Genomic DNA, 25,970 nt, shown 5'->3' with positions numbered 1-25,970 from the left:
AGCACAGGAAATGACAGGGAGAGCTGGCCCAGGACAGCTAAGCTGGCCATAGCAGCCCAGGAAACTGATTCCAATTGTCCATGGATTTATTTCCTTATGTTCATTTAAGATGAGGAGAAAGAAAATGCCCGTGGTTTCCCTTACAGCACCCTCCGCACTGTGGAGGCCTTGGTGAGGCTGGGTGGGCCTGTCCACTGCCCAGAACCCTCAATGGGGGTGGGGTGGGGGTTGATGCTCTTTCTCCTAAGGAATGAAATGGTTTTTGGAAAATGCTGGTCTTCTGAGCTGGCTCATGGCCTCAAGCCTGGGAGGCAGCAGTGAGCGATGGTTTCCAGATGGGGATCATGGCCTGAGGGGGGAGCAAGGTAGAGGAGGAAAAAAGAAGGGGCGAGGGAGACAAAGAAGAGAAAGAAAAGAGAGGAAACGGAGGAAGGAGGCAAGGCAGAAAGAGAGGGAGGAAGAGGGGGAAGAGGAGGAAAGGGAAGAGAGAAGGAAGAGGAGCAAGATGGGAAGGAGAGAAAGAATAAGAGGAAAGAAAGAGAGGAGGATTGGAAGGAAGGAGCAGGCAGCTCCAGGGCTATCCCCTAAACAAGTCTTTCAGGCTCTGGGGCAAACTACAGGGACCATGGGGAGGAAGCCCCTACTGCAGAGCTGTGCCGTGTTTGGGGCTGGTGGGATGGTGGCAGCTCTTTCTGTGGGTCCCTGTACATCCACAAGTGTCTCCATCCACCTGTCCTCCATTCTCCTGGGTGTTCTCTTGAGTGGGACTTTTGGCTGGGAAAGCCTGGCCATAGCCACCCCAGGGTACCGACAGTCCGATTAGCACATGTCAACCAACCCACACACTGGTGATATCGAGGGGAGGAGAGGGGGCTGATGTAGAAGGCTAGACAGTCACGTGAGGGGCACCATGCACCCAGTGGGCCTGTGTAGGCAGTGCCTGGATCCATGATCTGGGGACCCAGGAGATGGGGGAGACCCAGATCCTAGGCAACCAGATGGCAGGAGGACGGAACCCAGGATTCTTAGATGGGATGACCCTCTGAAACTGTCCACAAAAGCATGGGGGGAGGACATGTGACAATGTGCATTTTCAGAGGAAGAGTCTGTAATGTCCATCAGTTTCTACAAAGGGGAGTCTCAAAAGTCTAGACTCAGACTAGAGAAAGAAAGGCAGAGTGAGGAGTGGTGAATGGGAAGTGAACCCCTAGAAGTCTCCCTCAACACCGGGGCCACACATGCAGCAGTGTGGAGGAAGGGTAGAGAGCTCAACCAGACAGGGCATAAGAGTGGGGGTTACAGCTCTACCTTCTTCTGCTCAGAACACTGGCTGCCCAGGGCCACGGGCCGTGGTCTTGGGTGAGCTCAGGTATAGGTGTTGAAGTCTCCCTAGAGTCATATCTCAGAAAACAAAGAACCTACACAATGCCCCCTATGTGGGAGGCAGCCAACTCCCTACCTTAAAGAGGGAAGTTTCTTCTCCCAGGCATAGGAAATTGATGACATCTTTTTTTTTTTTTTTTTTTTTGGTACCGGGGATTGAACTCGGGTCCTTGCACTTGCACAGCAGACAGCGAAACCACTGAGCTAAATCCCCGGCCCTCCCAGGCATAGGAATATGCTGCCCCACCCTCCTAGATCAGCTATGGTGGGCAGAGAAGCCGTGCCCAGGATGCCCTGTGTTCTAGGCCAGGTATTGTGATACTGTGGTTGATGCCCTCAAGAGCCAGACAAAAAAAATAAGAAGAATTCCCAGAAAGGGCCAGAAGGGATGGGAAAGGGGCCAGCCACCCAAGGTCTCCTTGCCACCCAAGGTCTCCCATCTATCAGTGGGGAGCAGGGCTGAAACCCACACTTCACCCAAACCCCAATGGTAGTGTGGCCTTTCTTGTGCATTGCTCACGCACCCATGGAACACTTACCTGGCGTCTGTGACCCAGCCTCCCTCCATCCCCAGGGCTTCCTGTGCTTCGTCATGGTGTTCTGTGCCCTACTGCAGGTGGCCTATTGGCGGTTCCGAAACCCCACCCAGGTGAGTGCCAGGGTCCCCAGCAAGGAGCAAAGGCTAGGGAGGCCCCTCTGGGTGTGTGCATGTGCATGGTGGAGGGAGCACGAGACAAGGGCAGGGCAGGCAGTGCAGAGACCAAAGGGCTGGGGTCCTCTCCTTAGCAGCTCCCTGGAGAGAGAACCGAAGCCCAGCTGTGGCCCCCTCTTTTCTCTGAGGCTCTTTCAGCCTACCCTCTCCACTGGAAGATTCTCCTGGGAGCTCAGAGAGGCAGAAGGTAGGCCCTTCTTGGGAGAGACTGGAAGGGTAGAGTGTTCTAGAAAATGTGCAAAGTAAAACTGCCATCCTGACTCAGACCTGGGTGATGTGGCTCTGGTTCATTCATGAGATGGAGTCCTTCCTTCCTAGATATTGACTTGCCTGGATGTGGGGCTGGCCCAATGGTTCCCAGGAGAAGGGTCCTAAGGTTCCTTCCTCAAAGGCCAGTGGGTTGGAGAGGAAAGAAGGTCTCCCTGATCCCCAGCAGTGAAGACACTGTGTGTGCAGAACTCAGCCCAGACTAGGAAAAAGGCTAGGGCAGCCCTGAAAGCCTCAGGACCAGAAGAAAAGCCCAGCTGGTACTAGGAGCCTGTATCCTCAATGTATTAAGCATCCAGTTGCCCAGGCATCACCCCCAAATGCAGCAGTGGCCACACAAGACATAGGCTCCAGAGGGTGGCTGTGCAGGTAACTGGCTTGCCTTTCCTGCAAACTCAAGGTGTGTGACTTCATGCTGACAGTGGCCACACTGGCAGGCCTTGAGCAGGTGGGCCACTCCCACGGTGTGCAGATGGAGGGATTCAGGCCTTTTCAGGTCACCTTGGCAGTGCTAGGGGCTACAGGCTCTTTGCCCAGCATGGCTGCCTCTTCTCCCCTTTCTGCCCAAGGATCTCCCCAAAGTGCTACCCCACAACCCGCATCAAGCCTGAAAGGGAAAATGCCATTTCCTCCAGCCCAGAAGGATCTGGAAGGGGGTCCAGCACTCAGCCACTGTGGTTTGGGGGAGGGGCATTCAGCAGTCCCACCAGGAACAAGGCAGGCCAGGCCAGCATTTTGGCATTACATTTCTTGACCACTGAGGGGTGGTCCGGCGGGTTGGAGGTCTGGGTCACAGCGTGGGTGGCCTCTTTCAAGACAGCTGCCAGGTACTCTGGGGCCTGCCTGGGGCCTCTGCAGCCCGTGCACCCAAGCTCTGAAGCTATGTGTTTATACATTGAACCTGGGATTCATGGTTCTGGAAGGAAGGGGGCCATGCAGGGGCCACAGGACAGAACCCAGCTGGGGCCTGCTCACTGGAAAAGGGGGGGTATGAAATGTGGATGGCTCCCAGCCTGCTTCAGCCCCACAGTCCCTCCCCTACACTATCAAATGTTCTCATCCTGCCTATGCCCTAGCATGGCCCTCAGAACAGTTCTCCAGGCCCTCTGTGACCCTGGGTGGGTGGTGGCTTCTTTCTAGGCTCCTGGTATGGGGGGAGGGGGTACCTCTCCTATGAGTTTTAATTTCTAGCATAGTCCATGTGTAGATGTCCAGGATTTTCGGGCAGAGGGGTAGCTTGGGTGAAAGAGCTCTGCCTTTGAAGTCATAGGTCTGCAGGACAGCCGTGGAATTCCCCAGGCCTTACTTTCCTTGTCTGTGAAAGGCATGTCAAGACCCTTGTGCAAGGGGGTGCGCTGCAAGGTGGAAATGAACCAGTGGGCAAAGGATTAGTAACACTTGCATGCAGTATTCTCCCTTCCCCTCCCTGTGCCTGTGGTACCCTCATTGCTACCAGGCTAGGTGGGTCCTCCATAATATAGGATCAGTTCAGAGCTGTTCAGGGGTTGGATGAAGTGGTATTTGGCACTAGGGCACAGTCCTGAGCAGGAGGGGCAGACAGGCTTCCATTTTGTGTCCACTCAGCCAGAGGGCTGGCCAGAGCCAAAAAGCCTTCAGCCCTGGGCCTATTCACAGCCCCTGCTGGCAGCCCCTCTCCAGGGGAAAAGGAGAACCTGCTCAAACTCTCTACTCTGGTAAAGCTGAGGTGGAGCTGAGGGTGCAGCCAGGCCCATTCAGCCCATTTTCCCCATAAACCTCACCAGAGGGATCCCTAAGATATCCAGAAACAAGGGATCCAGATGAGTTATCCAGGCTACTATACAGATGGGAGGCCTGAGGATAAGGGAAGAGAGATCTCATCCATCCTGGAAGTCACAGATTCTGACCCAGGGTGGGAGTGGGGAGCCCCTCACCCATCTCCCAAAAGCCTCCATTCACAGGCCTCACTGGCTGCCACTTCCTGGGACGCTGGGGCCTTGGCAGGAGCCCCAAGGCTGGCCAGGGTGGCGATGCAGACCAGGCCAGCGTGCGGTGAATACAGAGTATGAGGGCTATTAATTACGCTCTCACTGCGGCCCGAGAGCCACTTGGCACAGCTCTCCTGCCATTCCCAGGCAAGACTTCAAGTCTGAATAAGGGAAAATGGATTGCCTTGCCCATTTAATAATTCATGACAGGATAAGCACAGTGTGTGAGGAGCAGCCTCAGACCAGGCATATCCTGCGTCTCCCTGGAGTCTGCCACCCCTCCCTAGCCAAGCCCTAGGCTAGTTTGCAGAACACCTGCAGCTCCTCATGGGGTCCTTCCCCAGGCCCCAGGCCTGGTCTATGCCACCCTGAACCAGCAGTATGGGTGGGGGGGTGGGAGAGAGTGACCAAGCCATGGCAGGCATCAGGAATGACCTGAACTTGGGGATAAGTCCTGGGGAAGCCCTGAATACCAGTCTGTAGCTGCCTGAGAAGCACACTGTCTGATGAACTAGAGCTCTGCACCAAGAGACCTCCCTAGACTTGTGGTTCCAAATTCTTCCAGGGAATGACCCACAGATAACTAGCAGTTGAAGCTTGGAACTCTGGCACTGGCTAGGAAGGAAGCCACTAGCCCATTCCTTTTCTCATGAGAAACATGGGCCTCAGTCTCCAATAGAGCCCCTTGAACCCCCATAACAGGAACAAATATTGATTTGAAGTACCAGCCAGGTGCTGGGCCCTGAAGGGAGAGCCTGCATCCTCAGTCACGGGGAGTCACTTGGCAGTCAGGCCAAGCACGCCGCTCAGCCCCTAGAGATGACATTGTTCCTACTGTCCTACAGGGATAGGAGAGCTGTCATGGCGCTCAGGAGCATGTTGGTCCTCCCTGGGCCATGGCAGGGGCCATCAGGGAAAACACAGTTGTCACAGCAGAGGATGGGGGACCTGCACTGCCCACTCCAAGCCAGCTTTATGAGGGCCCAGCCTTCCCATGAGGACACAGTGGCCCAGCAGGACTCAGATCCCCTTTCATACTCAAGGAAGCTGCAACTGGGAGAGGACCCCTGCCTGGGCCGGCCAGTGGCTGAGGCCAGCCTGGCGCCTGTCCTCAGGGGATGGGGGAAGACAGAGGCGATTGAGTTAGAGATGACTCATGGAGGGATGTCTGACTTCAGCCATCAATGGGGAGAGATATATCAGTGCCAGGAGCATCGTTTGGCACAGAATAGTCATGTGGCTCCCACTGGGGCTTCCAGGCTGGTGTGGGGCTGGCCTAGAGCCCCCCCAGTCCTGCAGGGGGTCCAGGCCCCAACACAATGAGGACTCCAGGACAGCTCCTCCCTTTCTGGACAACAGGTATGAGTGTCCAGAGCAGGCCCAGGTCCTCCATTCGTGTCAGACACTTTGGGGCAGCCTGAGCACCCCTCAGTGCCTCACAGCTGACTACATGGCACAGAGGGAAGGGTAGACTCAGGGTCTCTGAGGCAGGAAGAAGGCATTGGGGGTCTGTCCTGGGCCATTAGACCAGTGACCCGTGGAGCACTCAGGGACACCTTCCTGGAGGAGGCAAGATTCCAGGTTGTCTCTGAAGGATCTCTTGGTGAGGGGAGGGCATTTTGGTGTGCAAAGTGAACAGAGGCAAGGAGGTTGTTCTTGGGAGGGCAAAGGCTGCCAGGTCTAAGCTTGTTGGGTGTAGAGAGAACACAAAGTCACCCAGGGTGGTCAACCCTGCCACAGACCTCTCCATTCTGCCCTCATGTGGCCTCTTCCACCTGGAACTAACTCCAGGTCCTCAAGGCTTTCCTGGCCAAAGACCTTACATGGAGCCCAGCTGCCCAGGATCTTTCTGGGGAAAGCCCTACAAGCAACTTTGGAGATCTGAGGTCCCAGCCACAAGCCTTTCTGAGACTTCTCACCAAGCCCCATTACTCATGTCCAGATTGATGGTAGTAAGGTGGACACTTCCCTTGCTAGCCCCCTTCTCACTCCCCAAGATCATTTCTAGGGGTGGGCAGCCCAGCTCAAACTCTGTTTCAGGACCCCCATGGATCAGGAGGGCCATGTGGTTGGCATGGTTGGGGCAGAGGCCCCACAAACAAAGTTCAGGAACCACTCTGTCTACCTGCCCAGGGTACTGAGTGCTGCTCTGGGGAGGAAGAGGGGCTGGAGGAGGAGGGGCTGCTGGGACATGAGGATCCACCCTTTGCTCAGGAGCTCTGTCATGAAATGAGGGCTGCACATAGTCTCCCCCATACTAGGGCCTCCTCATAATGCTCTGGTGCAGGTGGAGGATGCCATGTTGGACACCTATGATCTTGTGTATGACCAAGCAGTGAGGAGCCCATCCAGCCTTCAGTGGCAGGAGCTGGCTGCCATCCAGGACACAGTAAGTTGCAGAGAAAAGGGTGGGGTGGTCAGCCTCATTGTGGTCTGGAGAATGGGTACCAATGCCCGCCCCCCAGAGTCAGCCATCTCAGGCCAGATGCTGAAAGAAAGGGTCCCAGGATACAGGCCATGACTGTCCCTTTAAGAGGTGGGAGTAGGGAGAAAGGAACCCCCGGGAACTGCAGGGAACAGGGCTGGCTGCTGAATGTTGGGCCCAACGCAAATAGACCTGTGGGGCCTAAAAAAACCAGGCTATTAAGAATTTCAAGACAGTGAGAACAGCATTTAGAAAAGCAATCATTCCATCCCCCTTACACAGGCCCCATTGTTAAGAGGATTGCCAGCCCCAAGTCCCAAGCAAGGTCGCTCCGGAAATCAGGTTACTCCCCTCCAGGGCTAGGCTGCAGGTGGCTGTGGCAGAATCAGCTTTGATACCCCAAGGGGGCCCAGTTCAGCAGGACCTACCTCGGTCATTCATCCTTCCAGTGCCTCACTTTCCCCCATCTGTCCTGCCCGCTTCTCATGGCTCCCTGCGTCTGTCCTGTAGTTTCTGTGCTGTGGGAAGAGATCTCCTTTTGGACTTGTGGAGAGCCCCGAAGCTGACCTGTGTCAGGGTGAGGAGGCAGCAAGAGAGGTGAGGAGGAGGAGGGGACCAGACCATGGCCAGGCAAGGGCCCTGGGGATGAGCCTGAGATCCAGGGACATCCTGAACCCCTTGGCCTCCCCACCAAGGGACCTGCTACAGAAGCGCTCAGGGAAGGCAGGAAGGTTTCTCATGCATGAAGCCCATGGGTGTCCAGCAGACCTAAATACAAGGTGCAAGCTCCACTCACTCCCCCAACCAGAGGAGAACTACCCTTGGAAACTTCTAGAAGCTCACCAACAGGATCTCAGTGCCAAGAACCCATAGAGCAGGGTGGGCAGCTCTGTCTGGGGAGAAGGGGCAGGCATCCCAAGGAGCCCCAGAAGGAGCAGAACAGCACTCCACAGGAGAGGTGGGGCTGGAGGGGAAGGCCTTGGCCCATACTCCAGAAGCCTGGACCTGGACTCATCCTCCCTCTCTGCTGCTGCTGCCCAGCCCCCTCCTGCACCTCCCCCAAGTCCTGGAAACAAACCCGCCCTATCTCATGGCTCGAGGTGCCTGGCAACCCTCCAAGAAACAGAGGAGGATGGGGATGGCTGGAGGCCCAGCGGGGGAGGGAGCCACAGCACCCGCCCCAAGGCCCAGAGGGGCGGGGTGTGGGGGAGCCCCATCCACCCAGGGCCAGTCCTAGGTCCTGACTACAAAACCAGGGGCAGGGTCTGCCCCATGTACCCCAGAGTGGCAGAGAGACCAGGCTTAAAGGTCCCTGGGGAAAAAGCCAGCACAGGCTGGCGGCCATGGGGATAAGAGGGCAGCTTGCCCGCAGAAGAGCAGAGTGACTCCCTGGGTGTCCATGTGGCCCAGCCCTTCCTCAGCCTACCTGAAATGCCAACAACCTGCCCCCAAAACAAATGATACCATCTTAAGGCTCAGAGATAAGCTGTTACCTCCCTCTTTCTGCCATACCCTGGGGTGGTATTGGAGGACCAGATGGAACCTGCACCTTGAGATATATAGGGGTCACCTTGCCTTCCCACCACTGTTCCCCTGCCCTCCCCATTAGCCAGTACCCTCTAGACACTGAGGTGTTGGTTGGCCTTGGGCTGCCCAGGGGAGCCAGACATGTGGCCTAATGCAGGAGCTTTGGGCATCAGGCAACCTGGGAGGAAGCACCAGCCTGACCCCAGGGCAGTGGCCCCTCTGTCCCTGCAGAGGCTAGCTCCATGCCCCTTAGTTTCACCTATCCATGACACTGCATCCCAGAGCTCCCTGGCATGGGCCTCTGTGCTCTGTTGCTCCTCAGAGGTCACTTGCCTCTGGCAGGGAGGGTCCACAAGGGTGGTGACATGCATGCTGCCCTCTGTCTAGGACTGCCTGCAGAGCATCCAAAGCTTCCTGAGGAACCACCAAAGCATCCTCTCTATGCTAACCAGTGCCAGCCTGGCCCTCACGGTACCCCACGCCCGCCCCCACTGCCCCTGTCCACCTCCTTTCCCTTTGCCCTGGCTTGCCCCCAACCTAATGGAAAGTCAGGGAGGGGAGTCCCCATGCTACAGCCCCAGGCCAGGACCTCTGGCCATCCTCAGGGTTCTCTTAGCCTATGGAACAGGGAGGAGCCGGCCACTGACCCAGGGAGGTGGCCCAGGGTGACAGTGTCTGCCTTAGTCCTTTCCCAAAGCAGCTGGGCCCTTCCCAACTCCAAAAAAACTGCCAGAAACTTCCTAGGATGGAGTGAGACTCCCACCCTGGGGTTGCTGCTGACCATTGAGGCTCTCTGGCCACCTCCCTCCCCAGGTATATTCCATGCTGCTCAGCTCCTTTCTCTGGTTTGCCATCCTCTCCGGCTGCAACTTGGACCGCAAAGGCACATACACGGTGACCCCACGGTAGGCCCTCAGCACCACCCAGCCACTTCCCCCAGAAATCTACAGCCCCATAGTTTCCTATGTGTGCACCTCCCACTGCTGAGGTATCTCCTATGCCCTGGAGGCAAGGCCCTTGGGCCAAGGGCCAAGCTTGTTCTCCAGAGGGACACTTTGGGATATCTGGCCATACTCAGGGAACAGACCAGCATATACTCCACTCTGCTGCCTCTAGTTCCTGCTTAGACCTGGCCTTACACTTGCCATCCCCAGTGACACCAGCATAGAGAGAGATGAAGGCTTTGGGCCCAAAATTGTAGCTCAGGCCAAGGTCCCTGATTTTGGGGAATGCCAAGGTTCCCTGTGCACAAGACAAGAAGGACCGAGACCTAGAAGGCTGTAAGAACCTTCTGTTCCCATGACTCACAGGCCACTTCACCCACCCCTGGCTGCCTGGGCCCTCCCTGCTCTGGCATCCTGCCTTCCCTCTGTATTCAGAAACAGCTTCACCATTCCTTCAGAACATTCTGTGACAGACTTGCAGTCCCCTCTAGAACATTCTACGGTTGTCTCACGGTCTGTTCTAGAAAGTTCTGTAATAGCTTCATGGTCTGCTCTAGAATGTTCTACAATAGCTCAGTCTACTCTAGAACATTCTACAGCAACCCCACAGACCACTCTAGAACATTCTGAGATAGCCTTGTAATCCCCCCCCCCCCCGCAGAATTCTTTGTTAGCTTTGCAGTCACCTCTAGAGTGGTCTGGAACCCATTCACCATCTTCTCCAAAACATTCTAGAAGAGCCTCAACATCCCCTCTGCTTCTCAGAGCCCATGGCTGCCAGACCCAGGAGCCCAGCCTCTTCAGATGTTCCCAGGGAGAGGCCTGTACCTCAACACTTCTCTGAAGCAGAGACTCTTGCTGACCATTAGAACCCCAGAGAACACTTTGCTGGTCCTCAGTGGCCTGGGGATTGATGTTGTGTTCCTGTCTGCCCACAGAGGTGAAGACACCTACCTAGCAGGCAGTGGCCCTGAAGTGACCAATCCTTAAGGGAGCTATTCTCCACATGGTGGGGAACAGAAAGAGGAGAAGACTCAGCAGACACACGGGCTCCCTATAGAGTAGATGACAGCCAGTGGGGGGAGGGAGACAGGTTGAATAGCAGGGCAGCCAGGGCAAACACAGCACTGGTTAGGATGCTGCCTGATTACTGTCACCATCTGGTATCACCACACTTGTTCTCTGTATTTTGTAACAAATAGCACACATGTGGTGGCTTAGAGCAGCACCCATTCACCCTGTTATGGTTTCTGGTCAGAGTCCAGCTCGGTTGGGCAGGCTCTCAGCTCATGAGGGCAAAATCAAGGGAATAGGAGGACTGGGCCTGATCCAGAGGCTGCTGGAGGAATCTCTTTCTAGGACCACTCTGGCTGTTGGGAGGATCCAGTTTCTTGGAGTTGCAGGCCCTGATGTCACTTGTTATGTGCTGGCTGCCAGTGAGGGTCTCTTTCTGTTCCTTGAAGTCACCCCATTCCTCCCTGAGTTCCCTCCACCTTCAGACCAAAGGGGTAGGCTGAAGTGTCTCTGTGGGAGGTTCAGGTTCTCTGACTTCTGCCAGCTGGAAAAGCTCTCTTCTTGTAAGACCCCATGAAAAGTTCAGGCCCACCCAAATAATCTCTCGATCTGAAGGAGAATCTTTTAAATCATGGTCAAATACACATGACCTAACATTTACCATCATAACCCATTTTTAAGTTCAGGGGAATTAAGCACATTCACACTGTTGTACAGCCACCACCACTGTCCGTCTCCAGAACTTTATCATTTCCCTCAAATCCTAAAACTCCCTAGAGGTTCTCATACGAGTGGAATCCTGCAGGATTTGTCCTTCTGTGACTGGCTTGCTTTACTCGGCATAATGTCCTCCAGAATCATCCAAATTGTAACATATGTCAGAACTTTTGAAAGAGAAATCTTATCACATTTACAATGGTCTCACAGTCACTTGTTCCAAGAGCTTAGAGCAGGGATTTAGAAATCCTGTCTCCCACAGCATTCTCCCTGGACAGTCAAACCACCTCAATGATGAAGTGTCTAGTTCTCTCTGAATGTTTGCACAATTTCCTCAAACTCCTAAGAGCTGGGGACACCATGGTGGCCCGGCCTAGGCTGAGGTCCCAAGACAGTTGACAAGAGCTTCCATGGAGGGAGATGGACCCTTCTCCCACCAGACCAAACAAGGGGTGGGAATTGGGGTTCCCAAACTCAGAACTCTCCTATTATGGGCAGCCACAAAGTGACAAAGGCCCACTATAGCACCCTTGCTTTCCTATTGACACACACACCCTTCCCTCCACCCCAAAACTTCCCAAAGAAAACTCTCACCTCCTATAAAACCCACTGCAGCCAAAAATTGACAGGACTTGTCCCCAAAGGATGATGTCCTGAGTCTCAGATGATGGATGTTCCTCCTCTGGTCATCTCAGTATTCTGCAAACTATGGAATGAATGTTAAGGAAGCAACAGCAACACATCCCATATGTGGAAAGAGAAGAAAGAAAATGAAGTGGAATAAAGTTTAAAATTTATACAGCATAGCACAAAGAGAAATTCCAACAGATGCTATGCTGAGAATACTCATCTCTATAGCTGTCACCATGACACAGCTGCTGCGTTCATGACCTGCCTCCTCCACATGGACTTCATGTTCCCCAACTCTGCCTTCCACCAAAGCTTATCACCAATTTGGTGGGGTCAGGACAGACCCTGGGGCCAACTAAGCCCACCCATGTTGAGCAGCAGCCTCCCTATGTCCTCTTGTTAGGGTCACCTCAACATCACCAAGGGCCCTGTATGTTCTCTTAACTCAGCGGTGAAGGAGCCCAAAGTCGTCAAGTGCACCCTTAACTCCCCACACCATGATATGACAATTTTTTTCTCTAATAGAAACATTTCTTTGTTGGCTACTAAGCTCTCCAACCTGGGAGAGCAGGATCCATCAGGGCCAAGAAGCAAAATTTTTGAGAATGACTCATTAGCTGTAATCATAAGGATTGCTGCCCCTAATTTCATCCCTCAGGCCCCCATCTGTAGGCTCTGGTTTGAGGAATGGCATCACTCTCTGGCTGTGGGTAAGATTGTACTGGTAGAAAACGCCACAACGTTGTGGCAGAACCTCCCACTGTGGTCCTAAATGATGCCTAACAAACCAGCCCAGCGTTCCACAGGGTGGCCTCATTTGAATAACGGGATAAATATCAACCCCAGTGAAACCTATGACAGCTCTCCCTGGTCTTATGTCTGCAAGTGTCAAGCCGATTCCTTGGCCAGAGACGACAGTGTGTGGTGCCGTGATTTCTGTGTTCCCCAGGGTTTCATGTGCTAGAGTTGAATCCCCATTGTGAAAGATGAGGAGGGTGGAAGCTTAATCTGATGTGTTGAGAGGTGAGGCCTTTGGGAGGTGATTAGGATTAGAGAAGGTCACGGGGTGGAGCCCTGGGGCTGGACTCTGGTGCCTTTATGAGAACAGGGAGAGAGACCACATGGATGCACACTCTTGTCCCGTCTCTCCCCATGCAGTGGCCTGCACAGCCCCAGAACTCTCCCAGCAAGGAGGCCATAACCAGATGTGGCTCCTGGTCCTTGCACCTGCAAAATAAACCTCTTTTCTTCAGAAGTATCTTGCTTCAAGTATTTCATTATAGTAATGAATCTTCGGCTAATGGTACTGAGAGCGGAGCCATTACTACACCGTACCTAGAAATGTGAAAGTGACTGTGGAACTGGGTGGCTGGCAGAAGGAAGGGTTTGGGGGGCCAGCTTGGAGTGCTGTGTGTAGTCACTATGGGCATTCTGAGGAGAGCTCAGAGAAAATTTAGGAGATATGGGAAAAGTTAGTTGGCTTAGAGACTGACTGTGGGGAGAAATATGGTGGTAGAAATGGGGACAGTTAAGGTTTCAAATGGAAATGAGGACTCCATTGGAAATTGGACGAAAGGCTGCTCTTAATACATTGTGGCAAAGACCTTAGGTGCAGTGACCATGCCCTGAGACTTGGTGGAAGGCTGAGTTCAAGAATGATGGGCTGGGCAGAGGGCAGGGCCGGAACCATAACAGCCATCCTGGTGTCAACGGCAGCATCCAGGTGCTCTCCTCAGGAGACTAGAGCCGCCTGGGCTCAGCATAGGGAAGGATCTTGCTAATTTGCCCAGGTTGGCCTCTGCTTGTGATCCTTTTGCCTCTGTCTCTCTAGTAGCTGAGATTACAGGTGTGAGCCACCATGCCTGTGCTAAAACAACTCAAAGATGGCAGAAGAAGTGGTAGTAGTAGCCAAATTTGATTATGTGGCGTAACAAGAACAAGAACTGGACATCAAGAAGAATGAGAGACTATGGCTTCTGGATGATTCTAAGTCCTGGTGGTGAGTTAGAAATTCTATGAATAAAACAGGTTTTGTGCCTTCTAACTATGTGGAAAGGAAAAACAGTGCTCAAAAAGCATCTATTGTAAAAAACCTAAAGGATACCTTAGGCATTGGAAAAGTGAAAAGAAAACCTAGTGTTCCAGATTCTACATCTCCTGCTGATGACAGTTTTGTTGACCCAGGGGAATGTCTTTATGACCTCAACATGCCTGCCTATGTGAAATTTAACTACATGGCTGAGAGAGAAGATGAATTATCATGGATAAAAGGAACAAAAGTGATTGTCATGGAGAAATGCAGTGATGGGTGGTGGCGGGGTAGCTACAATGGACAAATTGGATGGTTCCCTTCAAACTATGTAACTGGAGAAGGTGACAGTCCTTTGGGTGACCATGTGGGTTCACTGTCAGAGAAATTAGCAGCAGTCGTCAGTAACCTAAACACTGGGCAAGTGTTGCATGTGGTACAGGCTCTTTACCCATTCAGTTCATCCAATGATGAAGAATTTAAATTTTTTTTTTTTTTTTTTTGGCACTGGGGATCGAACTCGGGTCCTTCTGCTTGCGAGGCAGGTGGTGGCACCACTGAGCTAAATCCCCAGCCGGAAGAATTTAATTTTGAGAAAGGCAATGTAATGGATGTTATTGAAAAGCCAGAAAATGACCCTGAGAAGTGGAAATGCAGGAAGATCAATGGGATGGCTGGTCTGGTGCCAAAAACTATGTTACCATTATGCAGAATAATTCATTAACTTCAGGTTTTGAACCACCACCTCCACGGTGTGATTATATTAGGCCTTCACTCACTGGAAAGTTTGCTGGAAATCCTTGGTATTATGGCAAATTTACGAGGCATCAAGCAGAAATGGCATTAAATGAAAGGGGACAGGAAGGAAATTTTTCTCATCCAGGATAGTGAATCTTTGCCAAATGATTTTTCAGTATCATTAAAAGCACAAGGGAAAAACAAGCATTTTAAAGTCCAACTAAAAGAGACCTTCTACTGCATTGGGCAGTCTAAATTCAGCACCATGGAAGAACTTGTAGAACATTACAAAAAGGCACCCATTTTTACAAGTGAACAAGGGGAAAAGTTATATCTTGTCAAACATTTATCATGATACTGCAAATCAGAAGTGACTGTTAATACAGCTTTATTCCTCATGTAATTGAAGACTGAGAAAATGTTGGTTCAATCCTATTTGATTGGAAATTGCTGTTTCTAACTCTGAATGAGAATTGATTATAATACCTAAGTATTTTTGTTATCACTCAGCCCATACATAGATATTATATATGCAATGTATCAGCAAAGAACAATTTCTTATCCTTGGTCTTTTATTTTACAGTTTTCTTCTTTGCTGTTTTTCTCTTTGCTTCTAATATTAAGGTTTTGTATTTTGAGGAAAAAAAATCAAATAATGCAGATCAGAAGTCTGTATGGAAGAATTCCTTTATTGCCTTTCTTGTATTTCCTTCTAAAGGCCCCTGCTAGCTCTGCCACAGTTTCTCTTCATATAAAATTGTATCTATATATGTCATATGCTAAAGTAAATTTCTTGGAAAGTGTTATCTTTTCTGTGACTAAATAGCAATAATAAATGGAAAATTAGAAATTAAAAAAAACGATGGGCCAAGATGGGCATGGTGGTGCATGCCTGTAATCCCAGCAGGAGGATTGCTGTGAGTTCACGGACAGCCTGAACTACATAGTGAGACCTGGCCGGGGATTTAGCTCAGTGGTTCCGGCTCCTTCCGCGCAACCTCAAGGTCCTGAGTTCGATCCCTGGTACCAAAAACAAAAAAACAAACAAAAAAAATCACCTGAGTTGAGTACATAGTGAGACCCTGTCTCAAAAAGAAAGAAAGGAAGAAAGGAAGGAAGGAAGGAAGAAAGAAAGAAAGACAAAGAAAGAAAGAAAGAAAGATGGACTAAGCCAGTTGTGGTGGTACACTCCTATAATCTCAGCACTCAAGAGCCTGAGGCAGGAGGATTGCAAGTTCAAGGCCAGCCTGGACTATGTTATGAGACCCTATCTCAAAAAACCAAATAAATAAATGAAAGAATGAGATGAAGTTTATTTGTTGAAATAGATTTCAATATGGGAAAGCAGTCAGGATCTGGGATGGGTGTTACCAGCCATTTTCAGAGTTACAGTGAGATTCAGGAGTGAAAGGAGAAAGACGAGAAAGATTTGAAAAATTGGCAGCCTGGGCATAAAGAGCAAGGAAAAAGGGGTATAAGAGTGCAACACAGATCACGCTTACTGAAGAGAATAGTGCACATCAAAGGGAACCAGTGGCTTCGTATCAGGACAGTTGGTGAAAGGCCTCCAGTTATCTCAGAAATCTTTGTGAAAACTCTGCTCTGGGTGACTGGCTGGAGGAGGGCTCGCTATGTTGCCTGTGGGAAGAGGCAGTCACCTTCAGGTTATGGTCAAATTGTATTCCAAATACTGGTCCCAAATTACACATCCACTGTGCATGAGTGCTCTGCTTGGCATATGTCCTTATCCACACATCTAAACATTATGCCAATCTGGTAGGTGTCAAACGGTACTGCATTCCAGTCTTACCTTCTCATTTCCCTGCTTATTAATCAGATTTTTATGTATATAATCCCTATTTTGTGAAACACCTATGTGTGCCTCTTGCCTATTGTTGGATGTATAATATACCTTTTCTCGAGGATGCATGGGGAGCTTTTATGTATTGCTGGGTAGAGATCGTGTGTGTAGTAAATGACTGCTAACCTGTGGCTTGGCTCCTGCTCTCTTTATGGTCACTTTTGATGAACAAATATCCTCAGTTTGTTTTTTGTATTTTTATGACATTTCGGTGTGGAAAAACAGCAGAAGGAATAATGAGCACATGTATACCTACATGTATGGCTACACATACACATGTATACCTACACACACACATGTATGGCTAACTAAGTGGCACTGTGGCCAGGGCAAAGGTGTTTGTCCAACACAAGTCTAAGCCTTGGTATGTGGCTGGTTCCCCATGTGCTAGACACTTGAATCAGTAAGCTGGGAGTAGAGTAAGTTAGCTTGTTAGGTGCCCCCTCCAAAGAGATGAAGAACAAAGAACAAAGACTGAGCTCCTTGTGGAAAAAGGAATTCAGCCTTGAGACCATGATGCAGAAATCCTTTATTTCCAGGCTGTCAGGCTGAACTGGAGAGGTCAGGTTCAAGTAAGTCTGTGTTTGTGTATGGGAATGTATGTGTGTGATACAGATATAGAAATAGAATCAGTATATTGGTTCTGTTTCTTTGGAGAACCCTAATACACCCATCACCTATATTAAAACAGTGGTAGGCATTTGCCTGGACCTGAGCCTTGCAGTGGCCCCAGGATGAAGGCACCATCCAGGAAGCAGAGAACAGCCCTCTTCAGACACTGACTCTGCTGGTACCTTGATCTTGACTTCCAACCTCCAGGACTGTGAGAAATTCACTTCTGGGTGTCATAATGACATCCAGTCCCCAGCAAACACCTTCCTCCTGGGTGATGGTCCTTGCCTGGATCCACCTTCTCACCAGACATTGCAAAGTGACACACTTTGGACAGCGTAGCATCTAAAATAGCCCCAAGGATGCCCTCCTGGCCTTGCAGCCACATGCCGCTCCCTCTCTAGAATAAGGCTAGTCCTAGCTTTTCATCTAAAAACAGATCAAGGTAAAGGTGATGGAAGTCACTTCCTGCTCTTCGCATAGGCTGAAAAACAACACTGACTCCATCTCTCCATCCTTTTTTGCACCCTGCTGGAAATCAGTTGCCATTATCAAGGGCAGCCCTGTAGGGATGCCCAGGTAGCCACCAGCTGGAGAGAAACTGAGGCCCCAGAAGGAACTGAATCATGCCTCATCACTAAGAGGGCATGGAAGTGGGTCCTTCCAGTGAACCCACAGCCCTGGCCACTGAGGGTGGCCTCAAAAGAGACCCTTTGCCAGAGGATTTGGTACTAAGCCATGCTCCAATTTCTGCCCCAAAGAAACTTTGAGACAGCAGATGCTGCTGTTTTTTTGGTTTTTTACCACAGCACTGTTAGTTTCTGATATTATATACATCCTGTTTTGATGAAACTACCAAAGACAAAATATGGTTTTAAAAGCTGTAGTTTTTAGCCATGCATGGTGGTACATGCCTGTGATCCCAGGATTTGGGAGGCTGAGGCAGGAAGACTGCCGAGAGTTCAAGGCCAGCCTGGGGTACATAGTGAGTTCACGGTCAGCCTGAACTGCATAGTGAGCCCTTGTCTCCAAAGGAAAAAAAAAAGAAAGAAAAGAAAAACAAAACAATTTTATTTATTTATTTTTTGGTACCGGGCATGGAACTCGGGTCCTTCTGCTTGCAGAGCAGGCAGTGGAACCACTGAGCTAAATCCCCAGCCCAAACAAAACAATTTTAGTACCAAACTTTAACCTTATGAGAATACTATTTACAAAATCTCTAAATTATATTCTAAAATGAAAAAAGATACAGAAATTTGTATTTACTTTCAACATGACCATTAAGAATAGTTAAGTAAGACACACCAATACACGAATGAGCAATGAATGTAACAGGGAATTTGCTGAAAAAGAGCAAATGGCTAATAAACATGGAAAGGTGCCCAGCTTGAATATGAATGAGGAAGATACAAATGTAAAGTGAGCTACTACTGATACAGGAATGATATAAGGGAAATAAATGTAACTCCCAATGTGCTTGATGTTCAGATAGGTCAAGTTTGTGTTCTCCGAAGTCAAAGAACGAATTCTAAGAAACAATGGAGGTTGAGAGTAGGAAAATTTAAGGGCCGGGGACGTATCTCAGTGGTGCTGCACCTGCCTCACAAGCAAAAGGTCCTGAGTTCATTTGATCCTGGTACTACAAAAACAAAACAAACAAACAAACAAAGAAGTGAAGAGCAGGAAAATTTATTGGGAAATAGGAATGAAGAATAGGAACGTGGAATAAGAATAGCTCCTGAGAAATAAAAGGGGTCCCGAATGGATTGCCAAGCAGCCCACTCCTCAAAGGAAGTTTTATAGAGCAAAATCACAAGGGGAGGGTACAATGTGGGTAAAAACTATAATCAACCAATAAGATTACAAGTATAGCCACTTAGATAATATTGATCCAATAGTAATAAGGGATGACATCATTAACCTTGGTCAATAATCTGTAGTCTTAGCCTTAGTCTTCTTAGTCTTAGTAGTCTTGGTCTTAGTGGGTGGGAGAAGATGGCCTACCCAAAAGAGATTATGGTCTATCTATAGGGGACATCTCAAAAGGGCGGTACCAATAATCTCAAGCTTCTATTCACCCCTTAGAGAAGTATGCAAATCTGGTCAATGTGACTTTAACCTTCAGATGTACCTCCAGCCACAGCTTGGCTGTGTTCTCATCCTCTGCATTGGGTTCCTAGGGCCCATTCCGGTCTGACTGCCTACAATATTTCTACCGAATTTAGCTGTCTATATCACTACCCTGAGGGCTAGTTTGCTACTTAGCCATTTAAAGAGTCACAAGAAGTTGCAAAGAAATGTGCAGCAGGCCTCAGTGCATCCTGCACCAGTCTCCCCCACAGACTTCCTCATTTATAACCACAGTATCAACACCTGCAATCCACAGTGTGGACCCAGATCTCATAGCTGGTCACGTGCTCATTTGCACCTCCATGTGTGTGCGCATGTGCCTGAGACTCTACGCAATTACATCATCCATGTCACCTTTTTTTTTTTTTTTCTTTTTTGCGGTACCAGGGATCGACCTCAGGACCTTGCCTTTGTGAGGTAGACGCAGTGCCACTGAGCTAAATATCTGGCCTGCCGTGTCACTTTTCAAGACTACAATAGTCAGAACTTCGCCACCAGCTCCCTCCTGCTGCCCATTTCCAGCCACAGCCTCTGTGATGGTTCATCTTGTTTGCCAACTTGGTTGGTAACCTAGAAGATTAGTGAAACATATGTTTGGGTGTGTTTGTGTGGGTTGTGGGGTGGAAACTTGGGGACTTCTTCTGTTCTCTGCTTTCCAGAGGCCACGAGGTGGGCAACTTTCCTCTGCCATACCCTTTCTGCCATGAGGTTTCTGCCTCACGGTAGGATTAAAGCAATGTAGCCAGCTCACTATGCACTAAAACCTCTGAAACCAGCTGGGCTTGGTGTTACACCCCTATAATCCCAGAACTTGGGAGGCTGAGGCAAGAAGATCGCCAGGAGTTTGAGGGTCAAGCCCAGTCTGAACTACTTAGCAAGACCCTGGCTCAGAAAACAACAACAAAAACCCCTGAGACCATGAGCCAAAAATGAATCTTTTTTCCCTTAAATCTCCACCCTGGCCTAGGGCTTGAACTCAAAATCTTCACAGAGCTACAACTCCAACTTTTTAAATTTAATTTTATTTTTTTGGTTTTGAGACAGGATCTTGCTAAATTGTACAGGGCTTGAACTTGGAGTCATCCTGCCTCAGCTTCCCAGAGCACTGAATTACAGGTATGCACTACCACACCTTAATTGATTACCGCTCCTTAAATTGTTTATCTCAGGTATTTGTCATGGCAACAGAAAGCTGTCTAACACACCCAACAACCTCCCCAGCTGTCCACAACCCTGAAAACCACTAATCTGTTTTCCATCTCCACAGTACTGTCATTTCAGGAACGTTATGATTATCATAGAGCACATGACCTTCTGAGCTGACTTTTGTCACTCAGCATAATTCCCTTGAGGTCTTCTCATGCTGTGGTGTGTAATGATATTCCTTTCCTTCTTATTGCTGACTGATAGTTCATGGTATGGATGGACAAATTTGTTTAACCATCTGTTTTTAAAGGCACGTTTTGGTTTATTCCAGTTTGGGGCTATTAGAAAGAAAGTATCCATGACTGTCCATGTACAGTTTTATGGGTGGATATGGATTTTCCTTGCTCTTGGATAGATGCCTACGTGTGCAATTGCAGCTCATGTAGTATTTATGTGTTTATGTTCATAAGAAACTGCCAACTTGCTTATGCCTATAATCTCAGCACTCAGGAGACTGAGGCAGGAGGATAACAAGTTTGAGGCCAGCCTGAGCTACACAGTGAGATCAAAGCCAGACTGAACTACATAGTGAGATCCTGTCTCAAAACACAAACAAAGAAGGGCTGGGGATTTAGCTCAGTGGGGGATTTAGTTCAGTGGTGCTGCGCCTGCCTCACAAGTGCAAGGTCCTGAGTTAGAGCTCCTGTACCAAACAAACAAAAGTAAAAACATTATGTTCTTATCCTCCAGCTATCATTTTTCTTTTCCTAACATTATTGTTTTGTTTTGTTTATGGTATAGGGGATTGCACTTAGGTCCTTCCTCTTGTGGGGCAGGCGGTGGAACCACTGAGCTAAATCCCCAGCCCCTAACATTGTTTTTGATGGTTTCTTTTTGCTGTTGTCAATTTTTTATGATGCAATTTACCAGACTTTGCTAATTTTATTAATCTTCTCAAGGAAGTTGTGGCTGCTGGCCCTCTCCATTGTACCTCCCCACTATTTCACTCATTTTTGCTCTTGTATGTATTATTTACTTCCTCCTGCGCTGTGTGGGTTGGTCCTGCTGTGCTTGTGCTAGCAACTCTAGTGAATGCTCAACTCGTTGACTTCCAGTCTTCTAACTAACATAAATACTAAGATGCATTTCCTCCCAAGCTGCATCCCACAAGTTTTTAATGTAGCTTTTCAGTATCATTCACTTGCAAGTATTTTTAAATTTCCATCATGATTTCTCCTTTGGTCCGTCAGCTATTTATAATAAATGTAAATCATCTTGTCACTGACTTCTGACTTACCCTGGCAGATGAGAATGTACAGCATGAGGGATACCATGTTTTGACTGTGGTTGAGAACCTATCATGGCCAGGATGGAAGAGCCAGCTTCCAGAGCATCCAGGTGGAAGACAGCCCTGTCTATCCTCAGAGTGCCCCAGCAAGCCTGGTCCTGTCCTCTTTTGTCCTGCTCTTGTCCTGACCAGAGGAAGGTGACAGCCTCCTCCCACATGGCCTGCTTCTGGGTCAGCTGGGGACACTCCCAGCCCACAGGAGCCCGACCTGCTCCTAGACGCTGGTGCTATTAGGGGCAGCCATAATCCTGCCAGTTGTCCCTTATCGGCCCTGTGACAGCCTTCCAATGTCACAGCTAGGCTGGCCACAGGCTCTCAGGGTGCCCTTATAGCTCTTTCCCCAGTCCCAACTCTCCATAAAAGCTTCTAGAAAGTCCCCCAGGAGCTGCAGCCAGACCTAACCAAGGCTTCACTGCCCAACAAGAGCCCTCCCATGGCAGCTAGGCCCTTCCTTTCCCAGAAGAGTGTGCAGCTGCTCTTGGGTATTTGTTGCTAAGTAATAAGGTCTGAGGGAACCTGTAGGGGTCCATGGGTATGTCCTTCTTACACTGGTGTCGGTCTTGCTCTCAGTCTCTAAGCTGCACATTCACAGTGAACAGGCTCCTGCTAGACAGACACATTTCACAAGGCTGCAATTTAAAACATGACTGTGGGGGCCAGGAGTTCCCCCTGCAGCCACCTTGCTCTGAGCCCCAAATTCTAGTTTCTCACTCCAGGATACCAATGGCCCAGGCAGTGGTACCCTACACAGGTCCTAACCTAGTGCTGTCCCATCCCCTTTCCCAGGGAGGGAAATTGAGACACTGCCATCAAAAGAAGGTGACCCTGGCTATGGAGCTTCTCACTATACAGTGGGCAGACAAGGAGGGCTCAGCCAATGGTACCTCAATAGTGCTCCTGCCTGGGGTTCTGGAGCCCTGCACTGTATCCATCATGTATACAGTACAGTGTGTGGGCCATGGCTCTTGCCTTGACACCTCCAGATGGTGTCAGAAGCCTCCCAGATGGCTTGAGGGTGAACCATGAAGACAAAGAACGCTTCAGCTCTCAGACCTAGCCAGGAGGACCTCAGGTTCTCAGTCACATGAGAGGCCAAGGGAATGGAACAATGACAGTAAGAGAGGTCTCGCTGCCCCAGGTCCTGTGGACCTTGTAGGCCTCATGGCCCTACAGCAGCAGCCCCTGGGCCCAGGACTGGGTATCCAGGAATATGGCCCCAGGGGCACAGGCAGTGCTTGGTCCCCACCTGTCCAGTGTGGCTGATGGCCTCACCTCACCTGCATGGAGGGGGATCCAGGGCTGATTCTCTGCAGTGGCTCCTCAGGCACCACCTCCCTGGACATCCCACTAGCAGCTGCAGGGGTTCAGGCCCTTCTCCTGGGCTTACTCACTCCCAGGCTGTAAAGATGCACATTCGTAATTGGTAAAGTAGGGGCCAGGCCAGGGAGGGCTGTTGACTCCTAGCAGCAGCAGAAGAGCAGCTGCTTGGCTGATTGGGAGCAGACCCTGGGGTCACCAGCTGCTGCCTATCCCAGCCTCAGCCCCAAAGTAGAGGGTCCAGCCAGGCTGGTGCTTGGTCCCTGCAAGGACACCAGAGCCTGTTCAGTATGTGGGAGCCTAGTCCCTCTCTGCCTATATCCAGGCCTGGGGCCTTTCACAGCCTCCCATGTGGATGGGTCTTTCTGGCTTTCCTGGGAGGAGCTGCCCAGCTTTCCCAGTGTTAGGCTTGACTGCACACACAAGCTGCAGCCAGGAACTCCAGCTGGTAGCCCCATCAGTGAGGAAGGAAAACCAGCAGCCATGCAGGAAGCCAGTGCTGGAGGGGGAAGAAGAGGCAGGGGTAGGAACCATGGCAGTTTGGCGGGTCTCATTCCAGCAGCCAAGTGAACTCCAAGAAGGCCCAGTATGTGAGGGTATGTGTGCATGTGGTGTGAGTGTGTGAACGTGTGTGCCCGTCCATGTGTGTGTTGGTTGCACAGGAAACTGAGTGTCTGGCATCCTGGAATATGGGGCCTACTGTGTCAGGCACAGCAAAGACAGTGGGTGGGAGGTCAGTAACATCACTCAGTTCAGGAATGCAGCCAGGGCAGGGAGGATGGGGTCAGGCTGAGGTCTTGGTGAGGGGGTGACAGAAGCAAGAAGGGACAAGACAGTGCTGGTGTGTAAAGCCCATCACCACTTCCTGGGAACAAGACAGCATTCTGGCCTATGATGAGCAGATGGGAATGATCTATACCCTATCTAGGTCTGGCCCATCCCCAGGCTTCTGCCATTGGGAAACTAGAGGTCACTCAACCTGCTAGCGCAGCTCTGGAAGGAGTGGGGGTTATCCAGCCCACACCATACAGACAAGAGGAGATGGCAAAGACCATGTGTCAGCCTGACTGGCCACAGAGCTCCAGGCTGAACACTGTAAGGTGTGAGGGTGATGAAAGAGAAGGTGTTTCTGGACGAGAGGACTCCATAAAGTAGGTAGTCTTCCCTGTGTAGCTGGGAGTCGACTGAAGGCCTGAATAGAACAAAAGGTGGAGGAAAGAAGAACTGCCTCCTTTTCCTGCCTCTTTGTTGAGCTGGCACATTAGTTTTCTCCTGCCCTTGGTTGGGAATTTACAACATCAGCACTCCTGGGCTTCAGTCTTCAGATACAGACCCCAGTGGTTGCTCTGGGTCTCCAGCTGCAAACAGGAGACTGTGGCCTCTAAAACTATATGAGCCAATTTGCCATTTTAGATAGACAGGTATAGAGATATGTAGATAGTAGATACACATAACTTCTGTTCTTCTAGAGAATCCTGACTGATACAGATTTGGGTAACCAGAGGAATTTCTGGTATTTGCTCTCTAAACTGATTAGATTTAAAGATAGTAACAACTCTATTACCAGTATTAAGCCAGGAGCTAAGTAACTCTGTATACGATACTTCTGAACATTTGTAGAAAACTAAGGAACTTAATGACATTTTTAATTGCTCCTAATGCTGTGGGGGCAGAATGATGAAAGAGAAGGATGTACTCAAGGGTTTGATGTCCCTATGGGTTCCACAAAAAGGGCCTAAGGGCTCTTAGATGCACCCTGAGGGACAAGGTGAGGGTGAGGCAAGGGAAACTGAGGCAAGAGTATGACCAAGAGTTTGAGGGTCAAGGTCAGTCTACAGAGACAGTCTGTGTCTGCAGTTTCCGGGCAGAAACACTCAAAACTGAGTGCTGAGCCTGAAAGGATGAGAATGAACTGAAAACATGAACACCCGAGACTTGGCCTTTATGGCCTTTATTAGGGGACGGGGTGCAGGGCTGTCTCAAACAATGACGAGAGCAGCGGCCAGGGGCTGGCTAGGTGACCTCTTATACAGGCAAGGGGGCGTAAGGCGGGGTGGGGGGGACACATAGTGGAGGTACATGTTTGGCTGCAGCCAGAGGTGAGGTTTAACTCCATTGGCAAGTTTGTTGGTGGGAAGGACTATAAGTAGGAGAGCTTCCTGGAGGGAAAGTTGGGTTATTGTTTCCCTGAGTGATTTATTATCTGCCAGGGAAGAGGCATTTAGGAGGTGGGGCTGCCAGAGCCATTTTATCTAGCAAAGAACTCTATCTGACCCCATCCTAGCCTGGAGGAATCACAAGGTAAGTTGGAGCCCAGCCTTGTGGGGTGTATGCTGTTGGAGTGAGAGCACTGGCTGTGAAAGAGCAGAATCCAGGTGGGATGGGAGCACATTGAGTAGACCCTGCTGAGACTGGGGGTGAGGCAGGAGGTAGCCAAGGAAATGGCTGGGAAAAGGGAGAGTTGCTCTTGGAGCCCACTTTTGGACCAAATTTACCTTCTGAGTTAAACATTAGCCCAGGACCAGCATATCCAGGTCTAAATACAATGCATGAAAGTAACCAGATAGCTTGTACACAATAAGTCCAAAAGTCTTTTCCCAGTGGTCTTCAGCAACCCTTGGCCAACCTTATCCCTAATCACAATGTCATTGACTATGCAGTTTTGACCATCCTGTGGGCATTGGACTCCATGATGGTTCCTCTGAGGACCATAAAATGTCAAAAGCCCCACCACCCAGTAAAAGGGCAGAGCCAAGCCACTCATTGGTAAGGGAAAAAACTGAGACCAACTCCTCAATCTCATTCCAACCCTAATGCTTAAAACCTCAGCATGAAGCCCTCTCTGGCCTCCAAGTTCTTTTCACTAGCCTGTTCCCACCCTGAAGAATGTACTTTTATTTTTCAAATCTTTAATCTTGCCATTCCTTTTGGGTATCCTGCTCAATTCTTTGTTCAGAACATCAAGAATCTGGTCACTGGGCCGGGGATTTAGCTCAGGGTTCTGCAGCCTGCCTTGCAAGAGCAAGGACCCAAGTTTGATCCCCGTTACCCAAAAATAAAAAAGAATCTGGTCAAGACCCTCAATCTGGTAACAGGGACACTGAGTCCTTAAGTTCTGATGAGTCTTCTTCATCAGTGGAAGTGACCTCTCCACCTCCACCTGAGGGTTTAGCCCTGCATTGCCTGAGGAAGTTCTAGTGATC

General features: G+C 50.0%; 1 protein-coding gene and 1 pseudogene across 13 annotated transcripts in view; both read left to right on the top strand.

Annotated features, from left to right (window-relative positions):
• Tspan32 (tetraspanin 32) overlaps positions 1 to 13,375 on the top strand; it is a 53,183-nt gene extending 39,808 nt beyond the window's left edge. For 2 of the 13 annotated variants that reach the window (XM_087205503.1, XM_087205501.1), the window contains exons 4-9: positions 1,958 to 2,032; positions 6,617 to 6,718; positions 7,265 to 7,351; positions 8,669 to 8,752; positions 9,095 to 9,186; positions 9,961 to 12,854. In XM_087205503.1, coding sequence (XP_087061629.1) covers positions 1,958 to 2,032; positions 6,617 to 6,718; positions 7,265 to 7,351; positions 8,669 to 8,752; positions 9,095 to 9,186; positions 9,961 to 10,069 — 549 coding nt within the window. In that variant the 3' untranslated portion in view covers positions 10,070 to 12,854. Of the gene's footprint in view, positions 1 to 1,957; positions 2,033 to 6,616; positions 6,719 to 7,264; positions 7,352 to 8,668; positions 8,753 to 9,094; positions 9,187 to 9,960 lie in introns of all 13 variants that reach the window. The other 11 variants (XM_087205507.1, XM_087205506.1, XM_087205504.1 and 8 more) reach the window with 10 other exon arrangements.
• Positions 13,376 to 13,469: 94 nt separating this feature from the next.
• Positions 13,470 to 14,663, top strand: LOC101722323 (SH2/SH3 adapter protein NCK1 pseudogene; annotated as a pseudogene).
• Positions 14,664 to 25,970: the final 11,307 nt, after the last annotated feature.

This window comes from Heterocephalus glaber, unplaced genomic scaffold (assembly GCF_053883595.1).
Source record: "Heterocephalus glaber isolate CG9 unplaced genomic scaffold, H.glaber_assembly_v1.0 deba00000594, whole genome shotgun sequence".
In the NCBI taxonomy this organism is placed as follows: Eukaryota; Metazoa; Chordata; class Mammalia; order Rodentia; family Bathyergidae; genus Heterocephalus; species Heterocephalus glaber.
The sequence above is the reverse complement of the archived record's forward strand: the minus strand, read 5'-3'. Positions and strand labels throughout refer to the sequence as shown.